Raw genomic sequence first — 15,061 nt, 5'->3', positions numbered from 1 at the left:
TGGGGCTCCTCCCCCCTTCCCTTTCTACCGTGTTTTTTTGTCCTCTCCAATCAGATTCTCCTTTCTTCAGCCCTTTATCTCTTTCACCAATCAACTTCGCAGCTCTTTACTTCACCCCCTCCACTTCTCCCAGTTTCACCTATCACCTACCACCTTGTATTTCTTTGGCCCTTACCCACACTTTCTTATTCTGACTTCTCCCCTTCCTTTCCAGTCCTGATAAAGGGTCTCATAAGAACATAAGAAGTAGGAGCAGGAGTAGGCTATCTGGTCCGTCGAGCCTGCTCCACTGTTCAATAAGATCATGGCTGATCTGGCCATGGACTCGTCTCCACCTGCCTGCCTTTTCCCCATAACCTTTAATTCCCCTATTATGCAAAATTCTATCCAACCTTGTCTTAAGTATATTTACTGAGGTAGCCTCCACTGCTTCATTGGGCAGAGAAGTCCACAGATTCACCACTCTCTGGGAAAAGCAGTTCCTCCTCATCGGCATCCTAAATCTACTCCTCCAAATCTTGAGTCCATGTCCCGAAACGTCGACTGTTAACTCTTTTCATTAGATGCTGCCTGGCCTGCTGAGTTCCTCCAGCATTTTGTGTGTGTTGCATTGAAACAGGTGTAGAGACCACTTAGTTACTGTTATATTACTGTGAGTAAATCTTAATTTTTATGCTCAATTTTACATGCACATGATACAAGTTAGCTTATTCTTATTGACTATGATTGTGGTACATCTGAGTGCTACAGTATGTCATATATAGGTCACTTGACTTTAAATATAGAATGCCTTTGTATTACAGTATTTTATGTAGGACAACCCTTTGTAAATATATTGCAAAGGTCATTGCACTCTATCCGGATATGAAGGCCATCTTCTTGTTAAATATAGATTGACTCACTATCAGAGTCTTGTGTCCCAGGTAGTAGTATATCAGGGGACAGGCAGAGTAATAAAGACAGCTGCCTCATAAGACTAATTCACCTGAAAACTGGCAAGAATAGAGAAATTTTATTTAAACACACAATGAGCAAGAGATTTTCCAATATGTCTGTTCTCGGAATGTAACTTCAACAGCTAATGGTGAACTGTGCATGCAAGAAAGAGCAGTCAGCTAATTAAACTGCTTGGAAAATGCTTTAATAGGCAGGGCAAGAGACGGCCACAGTTTTGTCTAACTAAAGTGTTCAGCTGATAAGGAGCACAGAGATACAGCAATCTTCGTGTTTTCAGAACAATCACTGGCACATGTCTCTCAGCTTGGCTGGATCTCCTGGAGGTCACCCACTTCTAATTCTGATGAGTGAGCCTATGGCCTCTTCTACTCCACGATGAAGCCACTCTCAGGTTTGAGGAGCAACACCTCACCTTTCGTCTGGGTGGCCTCCAACCTGATGGCATGAACATTGATTTCGCTAACTTCTGGTAACTTCTCCCCTTCCCTCTTCTCTCATTTTTTCTTTCCCCATTCCAGCTCCCCGTCGCTTCTTTTCTTCTCATCACCTGCCTATCTCCTCCCTCTGGTGCCCTTCCTCGTTTCCTTTCTTCCATGGTCTACTCTCCACACCCATGGGATTCCTTCTTCTTCTACCTATCTTTATTTCTCACCCCAACCACCTACCTTCCCCCTCACCTTGTTACACCTATCACCTTTTGGCTTGTACTCCTTCCCCTCCCTCACCTTCTCATTTTGGTTTCTACCGCCTTCCTTTCCGGTCTTGATGAAAGTTCTCGGTCCAAACTGGGGACTGTTTATTCCTCTTTATAGATGTTGCCTGACCTGCTGAGTTCTTCCAGCGTTTTGTCTATTTTGCTGTGGGCCATATTTATTTAATACTACAGAGGAAGGTTCTGATAAGACATAAATCCTTCCCCTCTAGTCCATTGAAATTCAAGCCTAAGAGATCTTGGCTATAAACTGCCAGATAGAATTTTGTTATTTCACTGCTAGGCCAGTGCAGATGTTTGCAATAGCAAACTGCAGGTCTTGATAACAATTATCAGGTGTTCCTAAGAACTTAGATTCTTTCCAGCTGCTAAACCTTTTGTTTGGCTCACTTGACCATTGAGCTAGACTGAAAGTGCAGATCAATGGACAACTTGTAATGGGAAAGATGCTGCAACCTATAAAGTAGATGTTGCTGAGCATCATCAATGCCCGACTAGTATTTATTATTTAGAAATACAACATAGTAACAGGCCCTTGCAGCCCAACAAGCCCATACCGCCCAACTACACACGTGTCCAATTAACTTATTAAACCACACGTCTTCGTACTGTGGGAGGACCTGCAGAAAACCCACGTGGTCATGGTGGGGAATGTACAAACTCCTTACAGACAGTGGTGGAAATGAACTGGTCTAACTGGTTTGTAACAGGGTTACACTAACGGCTACGATACCATACTGCCCCATCTTACGAAACAAATTGGAAAGGCCAGTTTCACTACAATGGTCATTCTTGAGGGAATAAAGTAAGCCCCACTCTATTGTTCAAGATTATCAATAGCTTTGAAGAATTATACTCCTTTTGTGTTAGGGTTAGTGCTGGGGTTTACATCAGGGCTCATCATAGTAGAGAAATCCTTCATACACCCACAATTTCAGCTTTATTTTACTTTATTTGATTTCAGCTTTATTTGTCACATATACATCGAAACGTACAGTTTCTTGCATTAACAACCAACATACTCAGGGATGTGCTGGGGGCAGCCTGCAAGTATCACCACATATTCCAAGGCCTACACAACATGTTCACAAAGTTACACGTGTACAGCTTTGATGTACGTGTGATAAATAAATCTGAATCTGAATCAATCTGTGTGCATTCACCATGTGCTTTTCATCCAGCAGGCTTCATCACAGACTAAAGGGGATGACACCAGCAAAGCCTGGCCTAATTCTCAACATAATTGATAAAAGTGAGAGCCGGTGAAACTGACCCAGGTTCACAGTTCTATATGAATGGGGTATTGACATCGCTGTACAATGGTCACTTCATAATCAATTTCAGGAAAAGGTTAGATTCTCAATAAGGTCAGAATACTAAACACTATCAAATTTCTTGGATAGTGGATAGAAAGTGCCACTGGGTTAAAAGCTACTTTAAGTAAAGGATTTTCAATTTAAATAAAGTGTAGGCACAATATTACGATTTGTACAAACATCAAGGATTGGGCCAGTTTTATCCTTCAACAGCTTTCTGGATGGTGGATTATGATGTTGGATTGGGGTGTAGAATTGTTAATTTTACCTGTAGTTTAACTTCCCTATACTTGCTTGTATTTTTATATAATCTCCTATATACATGTAACTCTTCCGTAATTACGGTACAATTGCTTCTGTATTTTTCTAGAAATTTCTTGGTTTTCTGTAGCAGATGCCACGCCACTTGAATCTGGCCATGTTATAGGTTGATTGTTCTCACTGGAATTTGCGGTTATCTTTTGTCTGGTATGAGATGAACACGAGTACTTTTTAGTTTGGTCTTTTCTTTGTACTCTTGACTTTTCTTCTTCTTGTTCCTGTTTGCTCTTGTAACATTAAAGGAGGAGGAGGAGCTTAGGAGGGTAATGGCGCCTAAGAGCGAGTCCTTTGCTTGCGTCTTCCGAAACAGCTCCATTTCCATCTTTAATATCTCTATTTCTTCCTTTCAGGATTCTTTTGGAAACTCTGACCTGGAGTTACACGCTGACTAAAGTTCTTTGCGGGAATGGGACCCGTACTTAGGGTTTCACGAATGGCTGTTGTTTGGCATGCCAAGGGCTCGGCCTAAGAGCCTCGCTCACCTTCGGAGGACTGAGATTTTGTGGTTCTGGAGATTGGGGGAGGGGGGAATCAGAGGTCGGTGTCCGACCAGAAGACCGGTGCGTCATGGCAGATGGAAGATCTAAGGCTGTGTGCCTAGAAACCCGAAATCTTAGGGCACAGAGCCCGGAAAAATGGACCTTTAACATCGTTAACACAATGGACCTTTAACATCGTAAACCAGTGAGTGTTTTGTTATGTCTCCCCTCTTACTGTGAAATGGAGACATCTCTTTCTCCCTTATTAGGGAGAGAGACAGCCTGTGGTGTGGTGAACAAATAGCCTTTGGAGTACTGCAAGTCTGTGTCTTTGCCGTTGCTTTGTTCACGCTTGAGTGCTTGGTGGTGGGTGCCGATACTTTTTTTTGCTGGTGGGGGGAGGGGGGATCGCTACTTGCTGCTGCTTATGTGCGGGAGGGAGTGAAGCTGGGGAGGACTTTGGGGTTCTAACATTTAACTGTCATACATTCTTTGGGGGCACTCCTTTGTCTTCGTGGATGGTTATGAAGAAAAAGTATTTCAGGATGTATATTGTATACATTTCTCTGACATTAAATGTACCTTTAAAACTTTTGAAACCTTTGAAATAAAATGGCCATAAGCAAGAAGTTTTATGCCTCATTCTTAACTTCCAAAGAAGCTATGGATCACAAAAGTATCAGGAGCCAACAGTGGAGCAGTCCACAGTGGAAACAACCTTCTCATTATGAACTTGCACTGCACTCTTTCTGTAGATTTTACACCTTATTCCGCATTGGTATTGTTTTACCTTATTCCAGCCCAATGCACTGAGTAATGATTTGATCTGTAGGAACATTATGCAAGACAAGCTTTTCATTGTATCTTAGTCCATATGACAATAATAAACCAATAGCAGGTTTTGGTATGCTGGTCGGTGGAGTGAGTGCAAATGTATCTGCTTCCTGAAAGGACGAGCCTACTGGATTTGAATGCATGGACCTCTTTGCTAGGGAGTTTACCACCAGCTTTGTTTGTCTGGAAGGAAATCCTTTCAAGAGCATAATCAGAAGTCTACTAAAGCACAAGGTGTACCTCTACTCTACTCACATGTAGCAGATTGACAATCAGAAAGTCAGGATCCTGTTGGATGAGGATGGAGGGAGGGGAGAAGTTTACTTCCCTGCCAATGCTCGGAGAATACTGAAGCACCAATTCTATGGGCATGATGAGACATGGTGGTACCTGAAATGTCTGCAACAGCTGGCTCTACTGCAAGAGGTCCTTCAATAACGTTCCCAATTCTGATGTTTGGTCTGAACAACAACGGAATCTCTCAACCATGTCTGTGTCCCTTTATGCATTGAGTTGCTTCCACATGATTGGCTGATTAGATTAGACCATAAGACATAGGAGCAGAATTATGCCATTAAGCCCATTGAGTCTGCTCCGCCATTCCATCATGATATTTGCAGTAATTAACATTGTGTCTAATTAAGTGGCCACCAAGTGGTCTGCGAGTAACAAGGGTGAGAGTAGCTCTTTACATGTGAGTCTTCTCTCAAATGGTGCACAGCACACAACGCCACATTCTTCCAGGTCAAACATCATAATAGCTGCAGCTAAAGCAAAGAGTGAATGAGCATTTAAGAATATGTTATTATATTTAAATATGAAAAATATACTGCTTTGGACCACAGTTATCACATTAGATCATGAACCACAGGTACAACGTAGAATATAACAGCTGCTCTAACATGAACTTTGGAAAGGAAAGCAATCAATGTCGACACTGGGATCAGGTTAAAAATCATATCATTTTACAAGGGGTGATTGATAAGTTTGTGGCCTAAGGTAGAAGGAGTGAATTTTAGAAAACCCAGCACATCAATTTTTCAACATAGTCCCCTCCTACATTTACACACTTAGTCCAGCAGTCGTGGAGCATACGGATCCCTTCTCTGTAGAAGTCGGCGTCTTGGACCTCCAGAAAGTGGTCCACAGCAGGGGTGATTGATAAGTTCGTGGCCTAAGGTAGTAGGAAATGAGTTATACAGCTCTCATTACATGCACAGGCAGGTCAACTCTTTGAGTGATTATGCAGAAAATTTGAAATTAATAACTCATCTCCTTCTACCTTAGGCCATGAACTTATCAATTACCCCTGCTGTGGACCACTTTCTGGAGGTCCAAGACGCCGACTTCTACAAAGAAGAGATCCGTATGCTCCACGACCGCTGGACTAAGTGTGTAAATGTAGGAGGGGACTATGTTGAAAAATAAACATGCTAGGTTTTCTAAGATTGACTCCTTCTACCTTAGGCCACAAACTTATCAATCACCCCTCGTAAGTGCACTGAAGAAATAACTTTACCCCTTGATTCAAATTGCCACGCACAATAACAGAATAGAATGTAGATCGCAGTAGTTTCACAAGACGTAAAAACTTTGTGAGTTTTACAAATGAATGGAAGGGTGGGTTAGTAAGTTTGCAGATGTCATGAAGGTTGGTGGAGTTGTGGATAGTGTGGAGGGTTGTTGTAGGATGCAGTGGGAAATTGACTGGGAACAGAACTGGGCTGAAAAGTGGCAGATGGAGTTCAACCTTAAAACTATGAAATGACTCATTTTGGAAGGTCAAGTTTGAAGGAAGGCTATAGGGTCAACGACAGGATTCTTGGCAGTGCACAGGAATAGTGAGATCTAGGGATTCACATCAATAGATCCCTCAAGGTTACTAAGAAGGTGTAAGGTTGCTGGAACTGAGATAATGTTGCAGCTCTATAAAATCCAGGTTAGATCACACTTGGAATATTGTGTTCAGTTCTGGTTCCCTCACTAGAGGAAGGATGTGGAAACTTTAGAGAGAGTGCAGAGGAGATTTACCAGGGTGCTTGCCTGGACAAGAGAACATGTCTTATGAGGATAAATTGAGTGAGCTAGGGTTTTACTCTTTTCTGCAAAGGAGGATGAGAGCTGACTTGATAAACGTGTAAGATATTGAGGGGCATAGATCGAGAGGACAGCCGGAGACTTTTTCACAGGGCGGAAATGGCTAATACAAGGGGGCATATTGTTAAGGTGACTGGAGGAAAGTACAGTATAGGGGAGATGTCAGAGGTAAGTTCTTTACACAGAGTTTGGTGGGTGCATGGAACGCACTGCCAGCAGTGGTGGTAGAAGCAGATACATTAGGGACACTCCAGAGACTCCCCTTGAGTAGGCACACGGATGACTGAGAAATAGAGGGCTGTGGAGGAAGGAAGCGTTAAATTGATCGTAGAGCAGGTTAAAAGGTGGCATAACATCGTGGGCTGAAGGGCCTGTACTGTGCACAATGCTCTATGTTTTATGAATCAGAAAAGAAGGAAAATCATTACCAGAACTCCGGGAATCCATGCAGCAGTAGCATTAGTGGTTTTCCCCTTTCTCCTGCAGCAACATAGTGGAATCTTAATCCAGACTCCTGGAAATTCAGACAGAGGTTGGAAACCAATTAGAATAAGTCAACAATGTTACAAGTGAGAGTGCATTTTTTTTTTACTGTTTCTGCACAGACAGGTATGACTTTATCCTCTCCACAGAGTGTACAGTTACCGAAGTGCACCAACTGCATTGATAGATCAGGTCGCCAGGAGAGAATGAAACTGAGAAGCAAAGAATTGTTATTCTTCCTAATCTCTATGGGGTCAAAATGAAGGAAAGCTTTCAGTCGATTAACAACCACTCATTAACTAAGAGCATTAACAAGGCTTGTTTGGAGACACGTTTAGGAATGTATTCTATTTTACAGAATGGTCCAACGAGCCTGCACTACCTGATTATACCCACGTGAGCTACTAACCTACTAATCCAGATGCCTTTGGAACGTGGGAGGAAATCGGAGCACCCGCAGGGGTACATTCACAGGGAGAGCATACAAACTCCTAAAGACAGTGGCAGGAATTGAACGTGGGTCACTGACACTGGAATAGCACTACACTAACACTACACTACCATGCAGCCCCCACCCCCCCCCCCCAGACTTAATTGTTTTTAAGACCCAGGCAGTACTGGTAGGGCATAGTTTATTGACCATCCTGTGAGATCAGTAGAACAGGGCAAGTTTAATGGCTGTCTTCCCTAAAAGACACAAATGGAATATCTGATTTTTGTTTGCGGTAATCTGGTGGATCTTACAGTCACTCTTTCCCACAAAGTTTGAAGGATACTTAAGTATTATATCAATCAAGGAATATGGAGATAGTGCAGGCAAGTGGCAGAGGCAAAGTGTCAGCCATGATCTGACTGAATGATGGAGTTCTCATCTTCTCACTGATATTATGTTTCCTAGTGCTGGCCCAATATCATATTTGTAAAACTAACTTCTTCACATGCTCTCATTGTAAGATTAGATGCTACTATTCTGACACACAGTCAGAAAACACTGGCATCAGGCTGGAATGAGTTAAAACAGACTTCTTTCATGGCCATGTAATTATTCTCCTAGTCTCTAGGGGAGCAATTAGTCTGGCGGTGCAAGTCCAGTCTAGCATCTAGTCTGGCAACCAGCAGTGATGGTCTAGTGTATCATCTAGTCTGGCAAGCAACTTTGATGGTCCAACTTGTGGAATGAGGAAACCATAGAAAGGGTGCAGAGGAGATTTACAAGGATGTTTCCTGGATTGGGGAGCGTGCCTTATGAAAACAGGTTGAGTGAACGCGGCGGCCCTTTCTCCTTGGAGCGATGGAGGATGAGAGGTGACCCGATAGAGGTGTACAAGATGATGAGAGGCATTGATCACGTGGATAGTCAGAGGCTTTTTCCCAGGGCTGAAATGGCTGCCACAGGAGGGCACAGTTTAAAGGTGCTTGGAAGTAGGTACAGAGGAGATGACAGGCGTAAGTTTTTTATGCAGAGGGTGGTGAGTGTGTGCAATGGGCTGCCGGCAACGGTGGTGGAGGCAGGTACGACAAGGTCTTTTAAAAGACTCCTGGATAGGTACATAGAGCCCTGGGTGACCCTAGGTAATTTCTAAGGTAAGGACATGTTCGGCATAGCATTGTGGGCCGAAGGACCTGTATTGTCTGTAGGTTTTCTATGTTTCTATGTTTCTAACTTTAGCTGTTTGGCATGGCATAGATTTTTCTTTTCAATATTTTTATTATTAATTTCAACATAGAAGAATACAGAGTACAAGAAGTATATACTATGTCAAAAAAGATAAAATAATACCAATACATATTTGAATCACACCTGCAACCTCATTACTCTATATTTACATAAATTAAATTAAATCATAATATTGAAATATGATGATATTATTATTATTAATATAATATTAAAAAATTTTAAACCCACTACCAAGATCAAAGCTGCTTGGTAAAGAAAGAAAGAAGGAAAAAAATCCTTATCATATAGTGAAAAATGTTATTAGCCAACATATGTACTTTAACAACAAATCAAAGATTTTGAAAATAGTTCAAAAGTGCTCCCCATAATGTGTGAAAGTCTTGGCTAGATTCAGAAATTGAACAATGGATCTTTTCTAAATTTAAATATGACATAATATCACGTAACCATTGAGCGTGAGTAGGCGGAACGGTATCCTTCCATTTAAGCAAGAGTGTCCTCCTAGCTATAAGAGAAATAAAAGCCAAAATGTGCACATCAGATGTCTCCAGAATAATATCTTTTTCTCCAACAATACCAAATAAATCAGTCAAAAGGTTAGGCTTAAAATTTACTTTGAAAAGTACAGAGAAAGTTTGAAATATTTCCTTCCAGTATTTCCCAAGACTTGGACATGTCCAAAACATATGAATGAATGAAGCATCTCCATTATTACATCTATCACAAAAGGGAGCTATATCCAAATAAAAACAAGATAGCTTATCCTTGGTCATGTGGGCCCTATGGACCACTTTAAATTGTAGGAGGGAGTGGCGGGCACATAACGACGAAGTGTTAACCAATTTAAAAATTTCATTCCAAGTTTCCTCAGAAATTGAAGTCTGTAAATCTTGTTCCCAAAGATTTTTAATTTTGTCTAAAGGAGCATTTCTCATTCCCAGCAACATACCATAAATATTAGATATTGAACCATTATGAAATGGTTTCAAATTAAAAATTACATCTAATAAGTTCTTATCGGGACTTTTAGGAAATGTATATAATTGAGATCGCAGAAAGTCTCTAATTTGTAGATATCGAAAAAAGAGGGTTTTTGGTAAGCTATACTTAGCTGACAATTTCCCAAATGAAAAGAGACATATTCCACAAACAAATCCTGGAAGCCATTAATACCCAATCTATCCCATTATTTTAAAACTAGATTGGTCATAGAAGGTTTAAAGAAAATAATTAGAGAAAGTAGGACTAGAAAGAGAAAATCTCAGTAAAGCAAAATATTTTCTAAATGGTACCCAGATCCTCAAAGTATGTTTAACGACCAAATTGTCAGTTAGTTTACTTAAAGATAAAGGAAGTGAGGATCCAAGAAGAAAAATGATTAGAAAATTTATTAACAGAGTTAGCTTCTAAAGAGACCCATACCGGACTGTCCTCACGGTTAATATAATATGACCAAAACGTAAGGTTTCATATATTGACTGCCCAGTAATAAAACCTAAAATTGGGTAAAGCTAAGCCTCCATTCTTTTTAGTTTTTTGAAGATGAACTTTATTTAATTGAGAATGTTTATTTTTCCATATATAAGAAGATAGAATAGAATCAAGAGAACCAAGAAAAGATTTAGGAATGAAAATGGGTAAGGCCTGGAAGAAGTATATAAATTTAGGTAAGATATTCATTTTAGTAGAATTAATTCAGCCAACCAACGAGAGCGAAAGGGGCGACCAGTTTGATAGTGACCCTTTTAACATAATTCAGTAGGGTAAGAAAATTTTCTTTAAGTAGGTGTTTATAATTCTTAGCAATTGTTACACCCAAATAGGTAAATTGATTTCTGACAATTTTAAAAGGAAGGTTAGTATTGATTGATACCAAATTATTCAAAGGAAAAAGCTCACTCTTATGTAAATTCAGTTCATATCCTGAAAACTGACTAAAACAGGAGAGCAAAGCAAGCACTGGAGGTAACGAAGTATCGACGTTAGAATTAAAAAGCAATAGGTCATCAGCATAGAGCGAAACTTTGTGGGTAGTACCTCTTCTTAAAATACCAGTAATATCATTAGATTCTCGAAAAGCAATGGCTAAGGTTTCTAAAGCCAGATCAAAGAGCAAAGGGCTCAGGGGACAACCTTGTCTAGTTCCATGTTGAAGTTTAAATGGTTTGGAATTCTGAAAATTAGTAAGAACCCGAGAAGAAGAAGATAAATAAAGTAATTTAATCCATTGAATGAAATCGGGCCCAAAATTAAATTTTTCTAAGGTTCTAAATAAATAATTCCATTCAACCCGATCGAAAGCCTTCTCAGCGTCGAAGGATATCACGCATTCCGATATCTCCTTAGAAGGAGAATAAATAACATTTAATAAACGATGAATATTAAAGTGGGAATATCGATTTTTAATAAATCCAGTCTGATCATCAGAAATGATAGATGGTAAATTATTTTCAATCCTACGAGCTAGAACTTTGGATAGGAGTTTAGTATCAACATTAAGTAAGGAGATTGGTCTATATGAAGAACATTCAACTGGATTCTTATTCTTCTTAAGAATAAGCGAAATAGAAGACTCATAAAAAGATTGTGGCAACCTACCCAACTTAAAGGAATCCGAAAACACTGAACATAAATGAGGTACAAGTAGTGAGGAAAAAGCCTTATAGAATTCTCCAGAAAATCCATCAGGACCCAGAGCCTTCCCTGATTGCAATGAACGTACAGCCTCGGCAACTTCCTCATAAGAAATAGGTTGATTCAACTGTTTTCAGTTATCATCAGAACGTGCAGGAATGTTTAATTGGTCTAAAAAATTATTCATTGCATTATTATCTTTATGAGGGTTGGAACTATAAAGTTTAGAATAAAATTCCCTAAAGGCATCATTAATTAATTTTTTTTGGCATGTGCGTGCATGCGTGTTCATCTGCGTGTGCGTGCGTGTGTACATGCGTGCATCAGTGTGCATGCGATGTTGGTGGGATGATGTATTTTTCATGCCTTTACAAGGTGCAGAGAGAGAGAGAGAGAGAGAGAGAGAGACTGTGTGATGCACCACTCCTCACACAGACATTTCGTAGTATTTTTCCCTTTATTTTACGAGGTCGAGTTGCAATCTCGACACTCAACCTGGCATGGATGGAAAGCATACTTGGGAGCGGCTCTGATGGGATTCGAACCCAGGAACCTTCATTCCAGAATCTGGTGCTGATGTCATTGCACCACCAGCCGGCCCAGGCATCATTAATTTCTAAATGGTCAGTTGTCCTATCACCATTAGCTTTGCAAATTTCTTTAATTTGCCATTTAGCTATAAAGGTTTTTAACTGGTTAGCCAACAATTTACCTGTCTTATCTCCATGAATATAAAATTGACTTTTATCTTTTAAGAGTTGAGTTTCGATTGGATAAGTTAAAAGAAGATCATATTTAGTTTTAATTTCAACACATCTTTTATATAAAGCAGGATCTGGAGCCAAGGCATATTTTTGGTCTAATTGTTTCAACTCATTAGCTAATTCAATTCTCTCTTTATTAGCTTTTTTTCTTAACACTTGCAGTATAAGAAATAATTTGTCCTCTAATATAAGCCTTGAAGGCATCCCATATAATAAGACTAGAAGTCTCTTCCAGCGTAATCTCTTCAAAAAAAAAGAATAATTCGTCTCTCCAGAAACGTAAAAAAATCCTCATCAGATAGCAAAGTTAAAGTAAAACGCCAAAACCTACTTATTTGAGGGAGACTAGGGAGACTTAAAGATAAAAGCACAGGAGCATGATCTGAGACAGCAATCTCTTTATATTCACAGGATCGAATTAATGGAATCATTTGGCTATCAATAAAAAAAATCAATCCTGGAATGTGTGTGATGGACATGAGAAAAAAACGAATACTCCCTGTCTACTGGATGTAAAAGACACCAGACATCAACAACACCACATATCATTAGAAAAGATTGAATAAACAAAGCTGATTTATTAAGTGTCGCTGGTTTAGAAGATGACCGGTCTAAAACTGGATCTAATCAGCAATTAAAGTTTCCTCCCATCACCAATGAATAAAGACTCAAATCTGGCAAAAACGGGAAAAAAAAATGCTCAAAGAATCCTGGGTCATCTATATTAAGGGCATACAGATTAGCAAATACCATTAATTTATTATCTAATTTTCCTGACACTATAACATAACGGCTATTAGCATGAGATACTAATTTATGTTGGACGAAGGGAACTGTGTTATCCATAAAGATTGAAACTCCCCTAGACTTAGTCTGAAAAGAGGAATGAAAATTTAGTCCTCTCCATCAGCAAAAAAGGCATAAATTGTCACATTTACGTACGTGAGTTTCTTGCAAAAAATAATTGGGAGCTTAAGTTTTTTAATATAGGCAAAAATCTTATTCTGTTTCACAGGGTGATTTAATCCTTTCACGTTAAGACTAAGTAAGTTAATAGTTTGATCCATTTTTAATACTATTTAAAAGAAAGGTTAATAGTTTGATCCATTTTTAATACTATTTAAAAGAAAGGTTAGAGTAATGTATATTAAAACCAAACAAAGAACTTCGAGATAGGGTAACCAAGCAACAGATTTGGCTAGAAGTCCAAAACACAGTCCAGAAAAAAATCCATTCCCCCCACCGCCCCGCAAAGTCAGAAAGCCGGCCAATAGACAGTCAGCAGCTACAACTACCATCCCCCCAAAAACCTACTGGTTTGGCTCAAAATTAATTTCAAGGTTAGCTGCATTCCAAACGAGACAAAACAGCAGACAGAAAGAAAAAAACTTAACCCTCATAACAAAAACACATATAAATTATTAGTTTCAAAATGAAAAAAATGAAAAACTGTCACAATGGCGGGGGCATTGGGAGCAAGGGTGGACCCAAATGCAAGACACATCTTGTGAGGTTAATTAAATTTAGTTTATTGTTCGATACCAGGAGAGCAAGACAAGAACAGGAATAGCGAACTGGACAAGGACTCAGGACTACGACTAGGCTGGGACTAAGGGTCTGGGCTAGGACTTGGAATCGGATCCCCAGAACTAGAGGAGACATGAAAAGGCTATGGTATGGACTCCAAGCCAGGGACTGGGCAAGGACCCAGTACCTGGGTCTTGCCCCGGGCTCGGACCCCAGAACCAGGCATGGACATGACATAGGCTGGGGAGAGGAGGAACATGGAAAAACAGAGCCTCGGTCTCGGGAGAGCAGGTACTTGGAACCATGGACAGATACACAGAACACAGAGTCGGGACCCCTCCTTGGGTACAGGACATAGGGCCGGGACTCATGACCCCCCGTGGGGCAACGGCAAGATGGCCTGACTTACCCCACGGAGGCGAGGACAAGACAAGACCAACACGAAAGAACACCAGACAGTACCTATCTAGCTCTGGCAATAGAACTAGACCGAAGTGCAGGCGAGGGCTGCAGACGAGGGCTAGAGGTGAGAGGGGCAGAGAAGGGATTCAGACAGGGGGGTAGGACAGGAATCACAGATCACCAGGGCCAGGACTTGACTTGGAACTGGGAAGCCGCCAGGGCCAGGATTTGACTCGGTACTTGAATGCCACCAGGACCAGAACTTGACTTGGTACTTGAATGCCACCAGGACCAGAACTTGACTTGGTACTTGAATGCCGCCAGGGCCAGGACTTGACTTGGTACTTGAATGCCGCCAGGGCGAGGACTTGAACGTGGTACTTGGATGCCGCCAGAGCCAGGACTTGGATGTGGTAATTGGATGCCACCGGAGCTAGGACGTGGTACTTGGAACCTCCGGGTAGTGGCGAGCTCTAGACTCTGCCCAGGAACAGTAGACAGCGGCTCCTGATTCTCTCCGGCGGGTTAACTGATGGACCCACCTTGATGAGGAAACTTTGCAGGCTCGCTTCGGCGAGGTAACTGGACAGGGTTGTTCCGGTGAGGAAGGGCGAATTACCAGCACTCGCTTTGGCAGAGACTAGGCTTGCTCCGGCCAGATGACATCGGCACACCATACCTTTGATGACTTTGCAGACGCTCCCGCACTGAATGGCTGAAAGCCGGAGACTATAAACTACCAGTTCAGCTGAGCGTTAATTGCCTTTGATCACCAAAACCGAGGGACACGGGAATACAGGGAATCAACGGCCCGGATCGTAACATAAACAAGGTAAATTTAAAGGGACCCCGATCCG

General features: G+C 41.0%; 1 protein-coding gene across 1 annotated transcript in view; it reads right to left on the bottom strand.

Moving 5' to 3' along the window:
- The window catches only part of ephx4 (epoxide hydrolase 4), a 73,207-nt gene that overhangs the window by 40,060 nt on the left and 18,086 nt on the right, over positions 1 to 15,061 (bottom strand). The window contains exon 2 of the mRNA XM_072274596.1: positions 7,145 to 7,230. Within this exon, the coding sequence (XP_072130697.1) occupies positions 7,145 to 7,230 (86 nt within the window). The remainder of the gene's footprint in view (positions 1 to 7,144; positions 7,231 to 15,061) is intronic.

The sequence above is a fragment of the Mobula birostris genome, chromosome 12 (genome assembly GCF_030028105.1).
Source record: "Mobula birostris isolate sMobBir1 chromosome 12, sMobBir1.hap1, whole genome shotgun sequence".
In the NCBI taxonomy this organism is placed as follows: domain Eukaryota; kingdom Metazoa; phylum Chordata; class Chondrichthyes; order Myliobatiformes; family Myliobatidae; genus Mobula; species Mobula birostris.
The sequence above is the reverse complement of the archived record's forward strand: the minus strand, read 5'-3'. Positions and strand labels throughout refer to the sequence as shown.